Source organism: Pseudophryne corroboree, chromosome 2, assembly GCF_028390025.1.
Source record: "Pseudophryne corroboree isolate aPseCor3 chromosome 2, aPseCor3.hap2, whole genome shotgun sequence".
Classification (NCBI taxonomy): domain Eukaryota; kingdom Metazoa; phylum Chordata; class Amphibia; order Anura; family Myobatrachidae; genus Pseudophryne; species Pseudophryne corroboree.
The window spans coordinates 42,231,345-42,247,966 of record NC_086445.1 but is presented as its reverse complement, the minus strand read 5'-3'; the positions used below and the strand labels follow the sequence as shown (position 1 = coordinate 42,247,966).

The window sequence follows — 16,622 nt, the reverse complement described above, 5'->3', positions numbered from 1 at the left end:
ACGTTGTGCAAGGTTCTGATGCCCTTTGAACTTGCCACACGTGAAGTCAGTTCAGACACTGCCAGCCTGAGTCAGGTCATTCCCCTCATCAGGCTTTTGCAGAAGAAGCTGGAGGCATTGAAGAAGGAGCTAAAAGGGAGCAATTCCGCTAGGCATGTGGGACTTGTGGATGCAGCCCTTAATTCGCTTAACAAGGATTCACGGGTGGTCAATCTGTTGAAATCAGAGCACTACATTTTGGCCACCGTGCTCGATCCTAGATTTAAAGCCTACCTTGGATCTCTCTTTCCGGCAGACACAAGTCTGCTGGGGTTGAAAGACCTGCTGGTGACAAAATTGTCAAGTCAAGCGGAACGCGACCTGTCAACATCTCCTCCTTCACATTCTCCCGCAACTGGGGGTGCGAGGAAAAGGCTCAGAATTCCGAGCCCACCCGCTGGCGGTGATGCAGGGCAGTCTGGAGCGACTGCTGATGCTGACATCTGGTCCGGACTGAAGGACCTGACAACGATTACGGACATGTCGTCTACTGTCACTGCATATGATTCTCTCAACATTGATAGAATGGTGGAGGATTATATGAGTGACCGCATCCAAGTAGGCACGTCACACAGTCCGTACTTATACTGGCAGGAAAAAGAGGCAATTTGGAGGCCCTTGCACAAACTGGCTTTATTCTACCTAAGTTGCCCTCCCACAAGTGTGTACTCCGAAAGAGTGTTTAGTGCCGCCGCTCACCTTGTCAGCAATCGGCGTACGAGGTTACATCCAGAAAATGTGGAGAAGATGATGTTCATTAAAATGAATTATAATCAATTCCTCCGCGGAGACATTGACCAGCAGCAATTGCCTCCACAAAGTACACAGGGAGCTGAGATGGTGGATTCCAGTGGGGACGAATTGATAATCTGTGAGGAGGGGGATGTACACGGTGATATATCGGAGGGTGAAGATGAGGTGGACATCTTGCCTCTGTAGAGCCAGTTTGTGCAAGGAGAGATTAATTGCTTCTTTTTTGGGGGGGGTCCAAACCAACCCGTCATATCAGTCACAGTCGTGTGGCAGACCCTGTCACTGAAATGATGGGTTGGTTAAAGTGTGCATGTCCTGTTTTGTTTATACAACATAAGGGTGGGTGGGAGGGCCCAAGGACAATTCCATCTTGCACCTCTTTTTTCTTTTCTTTTTCTTTGCATCATGTGCTGATTGGGGAGGGTTTTTTGGAAGGGACATCCTGCGTGACACTGCAGTGCCACTCCTAGATGGGCCCGGTGTTTGTGTCGGCCACTAGGGTCGCTAATCTTACTCACACAGCTACCTCATTGCGCCTCTTTTTTTCTTTGCGTCATGTGCTGTTTGGGGAGGGTTTTTTGGAAGGGCCATCCTGCGTGACACTGCAGTGCCACTCCTAGATGGGCCCGGTGTTTGTGTCGGCCACTAGGGTCGCTAATCTTACTCACACAGCTACCTCATTGCGCCTCTTTTTTTCTTTGCGTCATGTGCTGTTTGGGGAGGGTTTTTTGGAAGGGACATCCTGCGTGACACTGCAGTGCCACTCCTAGATGGGCCCGGTGTTTGTGTCGGCCACTAGGGTCGCTTATCTTACTCACACAGCGACCTCGGTGCAAATTTTAGGACTAAAAATAATATTGTGAGGTGTGAGGTATTCAGAATAGACTGAAAATGAGTGGAAATTATGGTTTTTGAGGTTAATAATACTTTGGGATCAAAATGACCCCCAAATTCTATGATTTAAGCTGTTTTTTAGTGTTTTTTGAAAAAAACACCCGAATCCAAAACACACCCGAATCCGACAAAAAAAATTCGGTGAGGTTTTGCCAAAACGCGTTCGAACCCAAAACACGGCCGCGGAACCGAACCCAAAACCAAAACACAAAACCCGAAAAATTTCAGGCGCTCATCTCTAATATACAGTAGCTAGTACCCTTGAGAAGAAATACAAGATATGAAAGGCTGTTAGGTGAGCCACAAATTAACAGCCACCTAGTACTTGGAGAAAACCAGTTAATTGTTTAGGAATTTATTAAGCAATCACCAGCAAATTCATTAAACTACACTAATAACGACATAAATTTATATTGGAAAAATGCCTGTTTTATTACCTTCTTGGTCTCACCCTACAGGAGTTGAGAGGTTTTCCAAGAATGTGGTACATCCGAGCCTCATGCAGCAGAGGGAAGCACTCAGGGCAGTCTTGGATTATTTTTTCCATTTCCACCTTCTCCAGGAAATAAACAGGATCTAGCAAGGGCAACCTCACATGCTCCAGAATATCCCTCAGATCTTTCTTTACCATGCTTTTGTTCCCCTTCACCCACCTCATTACTGCTTCAAAGACAACCTCTTCCTTGTCCACCACTAGATCATTGTTACCCAAGCACTCAATCAGTTCCGCCTTACTCAACTCCAGGAACTCCTCATTGCAGGAAACCTCACCAAAACCTTCCAGCATCAGCTTCTTGCTTTTCTCCGACAATGATGGGATCGAGAACATGTCTGCAAACTTCATGATGCCGACACAGTTAGAAGGGTCTAGCTGGCCATCAAGGAACTTAACACAGTCATCTCGCAAGTGGCAGATGTGGAGGAGGTCTGAGGCCTGCAAGATGTCTTCTACATTGTCTTCTTGTATCTTAGGGCTTCCCCCATACATGAAGTCCAGCACAAAGCCCATAGTTCGGGCTGATACTTTTTGAATGTTCACAATGCTGAGGTGGCTCTCCTTGAGATTACCTCCAAACATAGCTCTGAAGTAGGAACTAGTTGCAGACAAGACCCCACGATGGCAAGGGAAGCTTTGGCCTTCTATTTGAAGGATAACATCAGTGAACATTCCGCTTTGCCTGTAGATATTTAAGTTCTGTAGGATCTCCTTTGCGTGGCATGTCCCACTGCAAAGCCTATTATGATACGTGTCTGCTCTTGGCTGCCGAATGGAATTCTCCAGCCAAAAAGATTCAAGTAGCATTTGCTCTTTGGGGGATTTTTGCGCCCTGGAAAAAAATAACAAGATAAAGGTTTGAGAAGATTTGGTATTTCTATGTTAGGGGAAGGGAGGAAGCTGTAGAAAAGGAGTACACATTTGACTTTCAGTCTCAGACTGCAGCATGCATTAAATCTAGTCACATAACTCTGGATATTAAGATATAATTTTATGGAACAAAATAGCATATGGAAGCCATATGTTAATCGTGACAGGTTTTTAGAGGGCTGTGAACTCACATTACCAAGATGTGCCATGGAAGGCTGGTGGGTATATGCAGGGAAGTAACTAATGTTTGCCTATGATGGCACTCTCCATGAGCACCAGTCAAGGGGGAAAGACACCATTTGGCTCAGCCATTTACACATTTTAACCCCTGGGGAGACCACCAGACACCAGGGAAGGCTTTCCACAAATTACCCCAGCCTTGTATTTTTCTCCATGCTCTTGGATCTGGGCTCTGTCATGGAACCTCTATCGGAGGGGTGGCCAACCAGTCAGAGGCAAAGAGAAAGAAAAAATCTGTAGTCAAGGATAAGAGCCACTATCATGCACGTGCAACAATGGGGGCGTGGCCTAGTTGTCACAAAGCCACACCCCATTTTTGTGCACACACCTTTTGGTATGACGCTTGTAGGAGTATGACCTTATGTTTTAGTCATGTTGTACAGTGCCACATACATATAATGCCCCAGCATAGTGCCACATACATAAAAAAGGCCAAAAAATGGGGATACGGTCATTAGGTCGACACCACTTGGGTCGACAGTCATTAGGTCGTTCACTATAGGTCGACATACATTAGGTCGACAGGGTCACTAGGTCGACATGGTCATTAGGTCGACATGAACTAGGTCGACAGGTCAAAAGGTCGACATGAGTTTGTCACAATTTCCCCCCCATTTTTTTACTTTTTCATACTTTACGATCCACGTGGACTACAATTGGGAATAGTAACCTGTGTGCCAAGCACAGCGGTAGTGGATGGGACACGGTGTACTTATTCCCCGTCACTTTACAAAGAAAACGACATCAAAAAAAGTAGAAAAACTCATGTCGACCTTTTGTCCTGTCAACCTAGTACATGTTGACCTAATGACCATGTCGACCTAGTGACCTTGTCGACCTAATGCATGTCGACCAATAGTGGTCAACCTAATGACTGTCAACCTAAGTTGTGTCGACCCAAGGATCCATACCCAAAAATGGGTGCCTCCACAGTGCCAGATACATACAGTGCATCCGGAAAGTATTCACAGACTAAATTAATTTTTTTCCTCAAAATTGTACCCATAATGACAATGTGAAAAAAGTTTTTTTTAGATTTTTGCAAATGTATTACAAATAAAAAACTAAGAAATCACATGTACATAAGTATTCACAGCCTTTGACATTAAGCTGAAAATTGAGCTCAGGTGGATCCTGTTTCCACTGATCGTCCTTGAGATGTTCCTACAGCTTAATTGGAGTCCACCTGTGGTAAACTCAGTTGATTGGACATTATTTGGAAAGGCGCACACACCTGTCTATATAAGGTCCCACACTTGACAGTGCATGTCTGAGCACAAACCAAGCATGAAGTCAAAGGAATTGTCTGTAGACCTCAAAGACAGGATTGTCCCAAGGCACAAATATGGGGAAGGATACAGAAAAATATCTGCTGCTTTGAAGGTCCCAATGAGCACAGTGGCCTCCATAATCCGTAAATGGAAGAAGTTCGGAACCTCCAGGACTCTTCCCAGAGCTGGACGGCCGTTTAAACTGAGCGATTGGGGGAGAAGGGCCCTAGTCAGAGAGGTGACCAAGAACCCGATGATCACTCTGTCAGAGCTACAGCATTCCTCTGTGGAGAGAGGAGAACCTTCCAGAAGGATAACCATCTCTGTAGCAATCCACCATCAGGCCTGTACGGTAGAGTGACCAGACGGAAGCCACTCCTTAGTAAAAAAGCACATGGCAGCCCACCTGGAGTTTGCCAAAATGCACCTGAAGGACTCTCAGACCATGAGAAACAAAATTATCTGGTCTGATGAGACAAAGATTGAACTCTTTGGCGTGAATGCCAGGCGTCATGTTTGGAGGAAACTAGGCACTGCTCATCACCAGGCCAATACCATCCCTACAGTGAAGCATGGTGGTGGCAGCATCATGCTGTGGGGATGTTTTTCAGCGGCAGGAACTGGGAGAATAGCCAGGATAGAGGGAAAGATGAATGCAGCAATGTACAGAGACATCCTAGATGAAAACCTGCTCCAGAGTGCTCTTGACCTAAGACTGGGGTGACAGTTCATCTTTCATCAGGACAACGACCCTAAGCACACAGCCAAGATATCAAAGGAGTGGCTTCAGGACAAGTCTGTGAATGTCATTGAGTGGCCCAGCCAGAGCCCAGACTTGAATCCGATTGAACATCTCTGGAGAGATATGAAAATGGCTGTGCACCGACACTTCCCATCCAGCCTGATGGAGCTTGAGAGGTGCTGCAAAGAGGAATGGGCGAAACTGCCCAAAGATAGGTGTGCCAAGCTTGAGGCATCATATTCAAAAGTACTTGAGGCTGTAATTGCTGCCAAAGGTGCATCAGCAAAGTATTGAGCAAAGGCTGTGAATACTTATGTACATGTAATATCTTAATTTTTTATTTTTAATATATTTGCAAAAATCTAAAAATACTTTTTTCACGTTGTCATTATGCGGTATTGTATGTAGAATTTTGAGGGAAAAAAGAATTTATTCCATTTTGGAATAAGACTAACATAACAAAATGTGGAAAAAGTGAAGTGCTGTGAATACTTTCAGGATGCACTGTGTATGCCCCCACAGTGCCAGGTACATATATGCCCCACAGTGCCAGATAGATATATATATATATATATGTACAGTGGGGTTCGAAAGTTTGGGCACCCCAGGCAAAATATCATTTTAATGTGCAAAAAGAAGCCAAGGAAAGATGGAAAAATATCCAAAAGGCATCAAATTACAGATTAGACATTCTTATAACATGTCAAAAAAAGTTTGATTTTATTTCCATCATTTACACTTTCAAAAGAACAGAAAACAAAAAATGTCATCTGCAAAAGTTTGGACACCCTGCAGAGTTAATACCTTGTACTGCCCCCTTTGGACAGCTGAGACCTGGCAGTGTCATGGATTGTTCTCAATCATCGTCTGGAAAGACCAGGTGATGTCAATCTCAAAGGTTTTAAAAGCCCAGACTCATCTGACCTTGCTCCAACAATCAGCACCATGGGTTCCTCTAAGCAGTTGTGTAGAACACTGAAACTGAGAATAGTTGACGCTCACAAAGCAGGAGAAGGCTATAAGAAGATAGCAAAGCGTTATCAGATGCCCATATCCTCTGTTCGGAATGTAATTAAGAAATGGCAGTAATCAGGAACAATGGAAGTTAAAGCAAGATCTGGAAGACCAAGAAAAATATCAGACAGAACAGCTCGCAGGATTGTGAGAAAAGCAAGTCAAAATCCACGTTTGACTGCACGATCCCTCCAGGAAGATCTGGCAGACACTGGAGTTGTGGTACACTATTCCACTATAAAGAGATACTTGTACAAATATGGTCTTCATGGAAGAGTCATCAGAAGAAAACCTCTTCTACGTCCTCACCACAAAAATCAGCGTTTGAAGTTTGCAAATGAACATATAGACAAGTCTGATGCATTTTGGAATAAAGTTCTGTGAACCGATGAGGTTAAAATAGAACTTTTTGACCTGAATGAGCAAAGGTACGTTTGGAGAAGGAAGGGCACAGAATTTAATGAAAAGAACCTCTGTCCAACTGTTAAGCATGGGGGTGGATCAATCATGCTTTGGGGTTGTATTGCAGCCAGTGGCACAGGGAACATTTCACGAGTAGAAGGGAAACGAGTAGAAGGGAAAATGGATTCAATAAGATTCCAGCAAATTTTGGACGCTAACTTGATGCCATCTGTGAAAAAGCTGAAGTTAAAGAGAGGCTGGCTTCTACAAATGGATAATGATCCTAAACACACCTCAAAATCCATGGTGGATTACATCAAGAGGCTTAAACTGAAGGTTTTGCCATGGCCTTCACAATCTCCTGACCTCAACATAATTGAAAATCTATGGATAGACCTTAAAAGAGCAGTGCGTCACAGACAGCCCAGGAATCTCAAAGAACTGGAAGACTTTTGTAAGGAAGAATTGGCGAAGATACCTCAAAGAAGAATTGAAAGACTCTTGGCTGGCTACAAAAAGCGTTTACAAGCTGTGATACTTGCCAAAGGGGGCAGTACAAGGTATTAACTCTGCAGGGTGCCCAAACTTTTGCAGATGCCATTTTTTGTTTTCTGTTCTTTTGAAAGTGTAAATGATGGAAATAAAATCAAACTTTTTTTGACATGTTATAAGAATGTCTAATCTGTAATTTGATGCCTTTTGGAGATTTTCCCATCTTTCCTTGGCTTCTTTTTGCACATTAAAATGATATTTTGCCTGGGGTGCCCAAACTTTCGAACCCTTCTGTATATGCCCCACAGTGCCAGGTACACATATGCCCCACAGTGCCAGGTACACATATGCCCCACAGTGCCAGGAACACATATGCCTCAGTGCCAAATACATATATGCCTCGAAGTGCCAGATACATATATGCCCCCAGTGCCAGATACACATGTCCCCCTAGTGCCAGTTACATATATGCCCCACAGTGCCAGTTACACATATGCCCCACAGTGCCAAATACATATATGCCCCACAGTGCCAAATACATATATGCCCCAGTGCCAGATACATGCATGCCCCACAGTTCCAGATACAAATATGCGCCAGTGCCAGATACACATATCCCCACAGTGCCAGGTACATATATTTCCCACAGTGCCAGGTACACATATGCCCCACAGTGCCAGATACACATGTCCACACAGTGCCAGGTACACATATGCCCCACAGTGCCAGATACATATATGCCCCCACAGTGCCAGATACACATGCCCCCACAATGCCAAATATGTCCCCACACTGCCAGATATGTCTCCACAGTGCCAGATATGCCCCCAGTGCCAGATACACATGTCCCCACAGTGCAAGATATGCCCACAGTGCCAGATACACACGTCCCTACAGTGCCAGATATGCCTCCAGTGCCAGATACACATGTCCCCACATTGCCAGATATGCCCCCAGTGCCAGATACACATTTCCCCACAGTGCCAGATACATATATGCCCCACAGCGCCATGTACACATATGCCCCACAGTGCCAGATACACATGTCCCCACAGTGCCAGATACATATATGGCCCCACAGTGTCATATACACATGTCCCCACAGTGCCAGATATGTCCCCACAGTGCCAGATATGCCCCAGTGCCAGATACACACACCCCCACAGTGCCAAATATGCCCCCAGAGCCAGATACACACGTCCCCACAGTGCCAGATATGCCCCCAGTGCCAGATACACATGTCCCCACAGTGCCAGATACACATATGCCCCACAGTGCCAGGTACACACATGCCCCTCAGTGCCAGATACACATATCCCTTCAGTGCCAGATACATATATGGCCCCACAGTGCCAGATACACATGTCCCCACAGTGGGGATATATATGTCCCCACAGTGCCAGATATGTGCCCACAGTGCCAGATACACATGTCCCTAGAGTGCCAGATATGCCCCCCATGCCAGATATACACCCAGTGCCAGATACACATGTCCCCACATGCCAGATATGCCCCCAGTGCCAAATACACATGTCCCCACAGTGCCAGATATGCCCCCAGTGCCAGATACATATGTCCCCACAGTGCCAGATACATATATGCCCCACAGTACCAGGTACACATAAGCCCCACAGTGCCAGGTACACATATGCCCCACAGTGCCAGATACACATGTCCCCCCAGTGCCAGATACATATATGCCCCCACAGTGCCAGATACATATATTCCTCCACAGTGCCAGATACATATATGTCCCACAGTGCCAGATACACGTGTCCCCACAGTGCCAGTTACATATATGCCCCACAGTGCCAGATACATACAAGCCCCACAGTGCCAGATACATACATGACCCACAGTGCCAGATACATATATGCCCCACAGTTCCAGATACACGTGTCCCCACAGTGCCAGTTACATATATGCCCCACAGTGCCAGATACATACAAGCCCCACAGTGCCAGATACATACATGACCCACAGTGCCAGATACATATATGCTCCCAGTGCCAAATACACATGTCCCCAGATTGCCAGGTACACATATGCCCCACAGTGCCAGGTACACATGTCCCCACAGTGCCAGATACATATATTCCCCCACAGTGCCAGATACACAGGTACGCACTGTGACAGATACATATATGTCCCACACTGCTAGGTACACATATGCCCTTAGTGCCAGATACATTTGTCCTCACAGTGCTAGATACATACAGTATATGGCCCCACAGTGCCAGATTCACATGTCCCTACAGTGCCAGATACATATATGACCCCACAGTGCCAGATACACATGTCCATACAGTGCCAGGTACACATATGCCCCACAGTGCCAGGTACACATATGCCCCACAGTGCCAGATACATATATGCCCCACAGTGCCAGGCACACATATGCCCCACAGCGCCAAATACACATGTTCCCACAGTGCCAGATACATATATGGCCCCACAGTGCCAGGTACACATATGCCCCACAGTGCCAGATACATATATGTCCCCACAGTGCCAGATATGCCCCAGTGCCAGACACCGTCTCCACAGTGCCAGATATGCCCCCAGTGCCAGATACACATGTCCCCACAGTGCGCTCTCCCCCCCACAAGTGCTGCTCACCACGCTGAGGGCAAGGAGGAGAGTGCAGCGTGCGCCTGTCCGGCGGGGGTGTCTATTTTCAATTAGGTGCCGGTCTGTGAGCCGATCAAAGCTCGCGGTCCGGCAGCTAGTCAGGAGCCTTAGCTGTTGGACCGTGAGCTCTGACTGGCTCACGGGCCGGCGCCGTTAGTGTGCCGGGCTGTCAGTGTCAGGAGGCGACCGAGCCACATGCGGACGATGAAAGAGCCGCATGCGGCTCGAGAGCCGCGGGTTGGCTACCGCTGCTCTATGGCATAAGTCCTCAAGGCAAACTAACAATCCAGGTTTTAGTGATCTCCATCCATGAGCACAGATGGTTAAATAAAAATAACTGAGGTACTAATTCAGTCAGCTGTACATAGCTATCCTTAAGACCTGGACTGTTGGTATGCCTTGAGGAACAGGGTTAGGAAACTCTGGTCTGTGGTATAATGGCCGAGAAGTGACGTCATGACATGGCCTGAACTAATACTAAGCCTCTCAATGCTCTAGTGACATGCATCAATGAGAATGAGGCATGACGCTTTGTGCCTCATACCTCATTCACATACCTCCCAACATGACCCTCCCCAGGAGGGACAAATTGCCCTGCTCCTGGACATTTCTCTTAATGTATGATTGCCGGCACTTGTTTTGAACAGGTCAGTGGATAAGAAAGGTGTTTCACCACAGGTGATGGCAATCATAAATTAAGAGGGAAGTCCAGGAGCAGAGCATTCTGTCCCTTCTGGAGAGGGTCATGTTGGGAATTATGCATTCATGCCTATAATTCCTAGTGAGAGGTCCTTTTAAAAAAAAAAAAATGGCAATACATTGACGTTTCCTAACATTAAGCTATAACCATTAAATCCTGGTTAGGCCTGAGCTATTTAAGGGCGTGGGAGTCACTGCGCCATTTTCAGTTACTGTAGCGCCATATTCGCAATTTTTAGCACTGATTTCTTCATGACTGCACATTGATATTTATAAATCCTCTGTTGAGATTACATGTCTTTTGAGATTACATTATCAGACATCAGATCAATACAGTGTCGGTGTAATTTCAGGGTCTGCTCCGTGTACCCACAATCCCCTGCTCCGACTGATTATCCTGACAAAGAGTCCTGTAAATGGTAATTAGGACAGCACCGTCTGGGGCCTCCAAGTTCACAGAGGGGAAGCAATGCTGTTCATTTCTAATTCATCGGGCAGCCTATTAGAAAATACAGCTGCAGGCAAAAGAGAAGCCTTATGAATGGGACACACAGGGTCCGGCTGTATTAAATAAATCTTAATTGTTAGAAATATTTCATTCACACCTTCCATACGTATAAGCTTTATGTTATTACATACGTATTGAATGTCTTTACTGAAACACTTTTAGCTCCTGCAGAAAGTCAGTCAGCATTTAGCTGCAAAATACATAACATCCAGCTGGTTTCCTACTTTATTCCACGTTTATTCCTGTCTGTGTTTTTTCCATCCCTGTCTCTGTCACGTTGGTCTGTAAAATAGATCTTTATTCATCTACTATTCCTTTTTGACTGATGTCGCTCTGACATACTGGTATTTTTTTGTGTAATTTAATATTTTGTAATGTTTTGCAGTGTATTGAGGGGTGTGATAGCAAATCCCGGTTTCCGGGATGCCAGTGGTTACATGACCGACAGCAGCATCCCAATTTTAAGAATGCTGACAGGGGACGGAGTAATTAATTTACCCCTCCCCTGCCCCCTACTCTAACCCTTACCTGCCTAGGGTGGCGGCTAGGGCTAAGATAGTGGGGTTGGCGGCTACGGCTATCCCCCCTCTAGTGCCTAACCCTAACCCAACCCCTGGGTCCTAACCCTTACCGTCACCCCAATACGTACCTTCAGGATGTCGGCAGTTGGTGTTCAAGAGCATGGATTCCGGGTGGTGTCAGGATTCTGGCTTCAGTCACATGACCGTCGAAATCCGTACTGCCGGGATGCTGACCACATACGTTTGTGTATGGACACTTTATTGCTCTTTCCATACATGAGTGTAATGGTCACAAAATAAACTGACTGAAGGCTGTGACCCATAGAATAAAATAATAATAATAATAAGAAGAAGAAAAATAATAATAATTTGGCAGACAGTTATTATCAGTTCACTCATTATCCTGAACCTAGTTCTGTTTTCTGTAAGTTCTCGCCACAATCAGCGTTATCCTAGCACGCGTGTTATTGCTCTTCCGCATGTCTGGGCTATGTTCCTCTTTCACGCCAGACAGATGCAGGCTGAGAGGTTCACCTACTGACACTTGGTTTTCATTTTAGACAGATGTGGTTTGACCCAAGTGCAGACGCAGGGTTGGGAGGTTATACAATGACACAGCTTGTAGCCTGCCCTGGTGAAAAGGGGAAATTGGTTTGGGGGAGATTTATCAAAGCTTGGAGAGAGATGAATTGGAGAGTGATCAAATACCAGCCAATCAGCTTCTGTCATTTTTCAAATACAGCCTGTAACATGATAGATCTCTCTCCAAGGTTTGATACACCTCTTCCTTTATGTGAGCTTATTTTGCAATGTCCTCTTCCTTCAGAGTCTCCAAAGAGGTAGATATAACATGTGACCAGCCTGTCAGTCCACCTCTTAAACCTTTAGATTTCTATTTGCAATTAGGATTTATTTTCACTTCCTACAATCCCCTTCTGTAACATATAGCATAGACGTTATTTCTGCAGAGTATATCATTTTAGCAACACATGTCAGCATAATGTATATTGCGTGACTTCACTCTATGCATGCCCAAAACAGTGGACGAACACAGATGCACCCACATAGATTTGCATGCTACTGCCATATACGCCTGCTTGTGCCTGAGTATGGGGGGACGGGGGTGTTGTAAAACAGGCAAAGTATAGGACAGGTGTACATGTGCCCAGGAAAGCGATATTATTTGTGGCTGGTCAGAGTCAAGTGCAAATGGTGGATGGCGGTCGCCAGCGCTAGAGAAACATTTGCAACTGTCAGTTTTCGAATGTTTCACCATATGGTGACTTCTTTTCATCGCTAATGCCAATATTATACTTCTCTGCGCGTGTTTATGGAAAACTTTTTTTTTAATTAAACTTTTCAGCTCTACAGGCAAGTGGGACTCATTGTCACCCTATGGCTCAAAAGTGTAAAGGATGAGTCCTACTCGTCCTCAGTACCAAGGGAGCTCATAGTTATAAGAAAATACACTTGTAAGTTGCCCATTGGTGGTCACCATGACTAGGGGCCAGGAAGGAGCAGGTCACAGTAATGTCATGAGCACACCTGCACTAAGTATCAGCACTGCAAAAAAATAAAAAAACAAGAATATGCAGAACCAGGGTGTGGGGGGGCATAAAACTTCCCATCTCCTCCATCATTATACTTAGGGGCACACTGCTTTGAAAGAGGGGAGCGTGTGCGGAGGGCTACAGGCCATCCACAAATAATATTTCACAACAGATTCCACACTTCGTTACCTCTTAATAACACTAATTCCATGCCACTGTAATAATTATCTGCTCTACAGTGCTCTAAATACTCTGATTCCGTAACAGTAATATTTTATATCACAAAGCCATTTCCTTGCTAAATACAGTTTCTTATTTTCTTCCTCCAGTTACGCTCATATTAACTAATATTACAATTACAGTACAATGCAATGTTCCACACTCCTGCACCAACATCCCCATTACTTGTACTTGCATCAAAATCAAAACGTAACTACTGTATGTCACAATGTTCTATTATTTGAAATGTAAATCTATAAGACACTGTAGATGAGGGATGGATTAGATAGACAGACAGACAGACAGACAGATGATAGATAGATAGATAGATAGATAGATAGATAGATAGATAGATAGCCTGCCTGCCTCCTGGATGTAACACAAAGATGTCTTATTACCTCGTATCAGAGGACAGTGCAGGTGCCGACTCTTGCATGGTCCAGTTGTGTGATCCTTGCCTGGTCCAGTGTAGTGATTCCAGTATAGTGACAGCTGTATCTCTGCCGTCAGGCGAGTGCTGTGCATCTGTACCTCTGCTGGCAGGTGAGTGTCGTGCACCTGCACCCCTGCTGTTGGGTGAGTGCTGTTTACCTGTACCTCTGCACTCAGGCAAGATCTGTGTACCTGTAACTACTGCCAGGTGAGTGCTGTGTACCTGTACCTCTGCTATTAGGTGAGTGCTGTGCACCTGTACCTCTACTGCCAGGTGAGTGATGTATACCTGTACCTCTGCTATTAGGTGAGTGCTGTGCACCTGTACCTCTACTGCCAGGTGAGTGATGTATACCTGTACCTCTGCTATTAGGTGAGTGCTGTGCACCTGTACCTCTACTGCCAGGTGAGTGATGTATACCTGTACCTCTGCTATTAGGTGAGTGCTGTGCACCTGTACCTCTACTGCCAGGTGAGTGATGTATACCTGTACCTCTGCTGCCAGGTGAGTGCTGTATACCTGTACCTCTACTGCCAGGTGAGTGCTGTATACCTGTACCTCTGCTGCCAGGTGAGTGCTGTATACCTGTACCTCTGCTGCCAGGTGAGTGCTGTGTACCTGTACCTCTACTGCCAGGTGAGTGCTGTATACCTGTACCTCTGCTGCCAGGTGAGTGCTGTATACCTGTACCTCTGCTGCCAGGTGAGTGCTGTATACCTGTACCTCTGCTGCCAGGTGAGTGCTGTATACCTGTACCTCTGCTGCCAGGTGAGTGCTGTATACCTGTACCTCTGCTGCCAGGTGAGTGCTGTATACCTGTACCTCTGCTGCCAGGTGAGTGATGTGTAGCTGTACTGTATCTCTGCCGTCAGGTGAGTGCTGTGTACCTGTAACTGCTGCCAGGTGAGTGCTGTGTACCTGTAACTGCTGCCAGGTGAGTGCTGTGCACCTGTACCTCCGCCGTCAGGTGAGTGCTGTGCACCTGTATCTCTGCTGCCAGGTATGGGCCATGCGCCTATGCATGTGCTGATTCCCTGATCTGATAGGAGGGACGTGGGCTGGGTAAGGCTTCCAGAGAAATGAATGAAATGTGTTCTGCCTCGTCCTGTGTTTGGGGATAGAGCTGTGTGTGAGCTATGTGCGAGCAGGGGAGGAGGAGCTAGTCCTGCTCCATACAAAGGACAGAGACTGCCTCAGACAGCCCTCCCCGGGGGCGACTCAGTACACACAAATGATGGTGATGTGATTGTGACATCCTGCTGCATGTGAGACTCTCGTACATATTATATACACATGGAGAGAGGGAGAGAGATACAAAAGATGGCGTATTCATTATAAACTGGAAAAGTGTAATATAAGTATATATACAGTATATACACAATAGGCTTTAATCCACAGCACTCACCTATCTGCGGAGCCTGAGGTATGTGACTGCACCATTTAAATAAAAAAAAAAAATGGTGGCTGATCCCTATTACAATGAACCAATAGAAAAAATTGCCAATGGGAGCGCAGATACAGTAGATTAAAATACTATTTAATTGCACAAATACAATAAGATATGTAGATACATACAAAGAAAAATACAGCCGTCTACAGCATCAACAATATCTAAATGGTGAATTGGAATAAATGGATATAATTGCCTCCTAACAAAGCATCAATTAATAAAGTTCCAGACTGCAAAATAATGTAATGTAACCGTAGTAACTGGAGAGTCAGCAGCTGCAATGTAAGGAACCAGATGAAGTACAGTGTGTAGTCAAAATGGAGGCTCTCGCACAGAGGTTCCCAAACGTTCTTGAATCACGACGCCCGAGAGTATCAGCTTTTTGCTCACGGCACAAGCGACTACAGCCGGGCAACGCTGTTGACAGCAGACGCATGCGTCTACGGTCCATTCTGAGTCATAGGCGTCTGACTCGAGTCCGTATTTAGGAGGGACTCAGAGGGCACAGCGCGCGGCTCTCCTGTGTCCCTCCTGCGTCTCCGGCGGCAGCGGTGGGTGGGTGTGTGTGTTAAAGGAAGTGCCCGTTCGTGAGCTCTGATTGGCTCACGAACCCGGCACTTCCTTTAACACACACACGCCGCTGGAGACGCAGGAGGGACACAGGAGAGCCGCGCGCTGTGCCCTCCGTGTCCCTCCTTCAGAAGACAGCGCGGGAGTGACGGAGGGTTGGTATCTGGCACTGTGGGGCATATCTGGCAGCATGAGGGCATATCTGGCACATCTGGCACTAGGGCATATCTGGCACTGTGGGGCATATCTGGCAGCATGAGGGCATATCTGGCACTGTGGGGCATATCTGGCAGCATGAGGGCATATCTGGCACTGTGGGGCACATCTGGCACTGTGGGGCATATCTGGCAGCATGAGGACATATCTGGCACGGTGGGGCATATCTGGCAGCATGAGGGCATATCTGGCACATCTGGCACTGTGGGGCATATCTGGCAGCATGAGGGCATATCTGGCACTGTGTGGCATATCTGGCACATCTGGCACTGTGGGGCATATCTGGCAGCATGAGGGCACATCTGGCACTGTGGGGCATATCTGGCACATCTGGCACTGTGGGGCATATCTGGCACTGTGGGGCATATCTGGCAGTATGAGGGCATATCTGGCACTGTGGGGCATATCTGGCAGCATGAGGGCATATCTGGCACATCTGGCACTGTGGGGCATATCTGGCAGCATGAGGGCATATCTGGCACTGTGGGGCATATCTGGCAGCATGAGGGCACATCTGGCACTGTGGGGCATATCTGGCACATCTGGCACTGTGGGGCATATCTGGCACTGTGGGGCATATCTGGCAGTATGAGGGCATATCTGGCACTGTGG

The 16,622-nt window shown here is 46.4% G+C and overlaps 1 protein-coding gene across 3 annotated transcripts in view; it reads right to left on the bottom strand.

The window, feature by feature from the left end:
- KLHL35 (kelch like family member 35) overlaps nt 1–14,937 on the bottom strand; it is a 34,273-nt gene extending 19,336 nt beyond the window's left edge. The window contains exons 1-2 of one of the 3 annotated variants that reach the window (XM_063951230.1): nt 13,740–14,937; nt 2,124–3,014 (exon numbers count right to left, since the gene is read on the bottom strand). In XM_063951230.1, the coding sequence (XP_063807300.1) occupies nt 2,124–3,014; nt 13,740–13,777 (929 nt within the window). In that variant the 5' untranslated portion in view covers nt 13,778–14,937. The remainder of the gene's footprint in view (nt 1–2,123; nt 3,015–13,739) is intronic. The other 2 variants (XM_063951231.1, XM_063951233.1) reach the window with 2 other exon arrangements.
- Nucleotides 14,938–16,622: the final 1,685 nt, after the last annotated feature.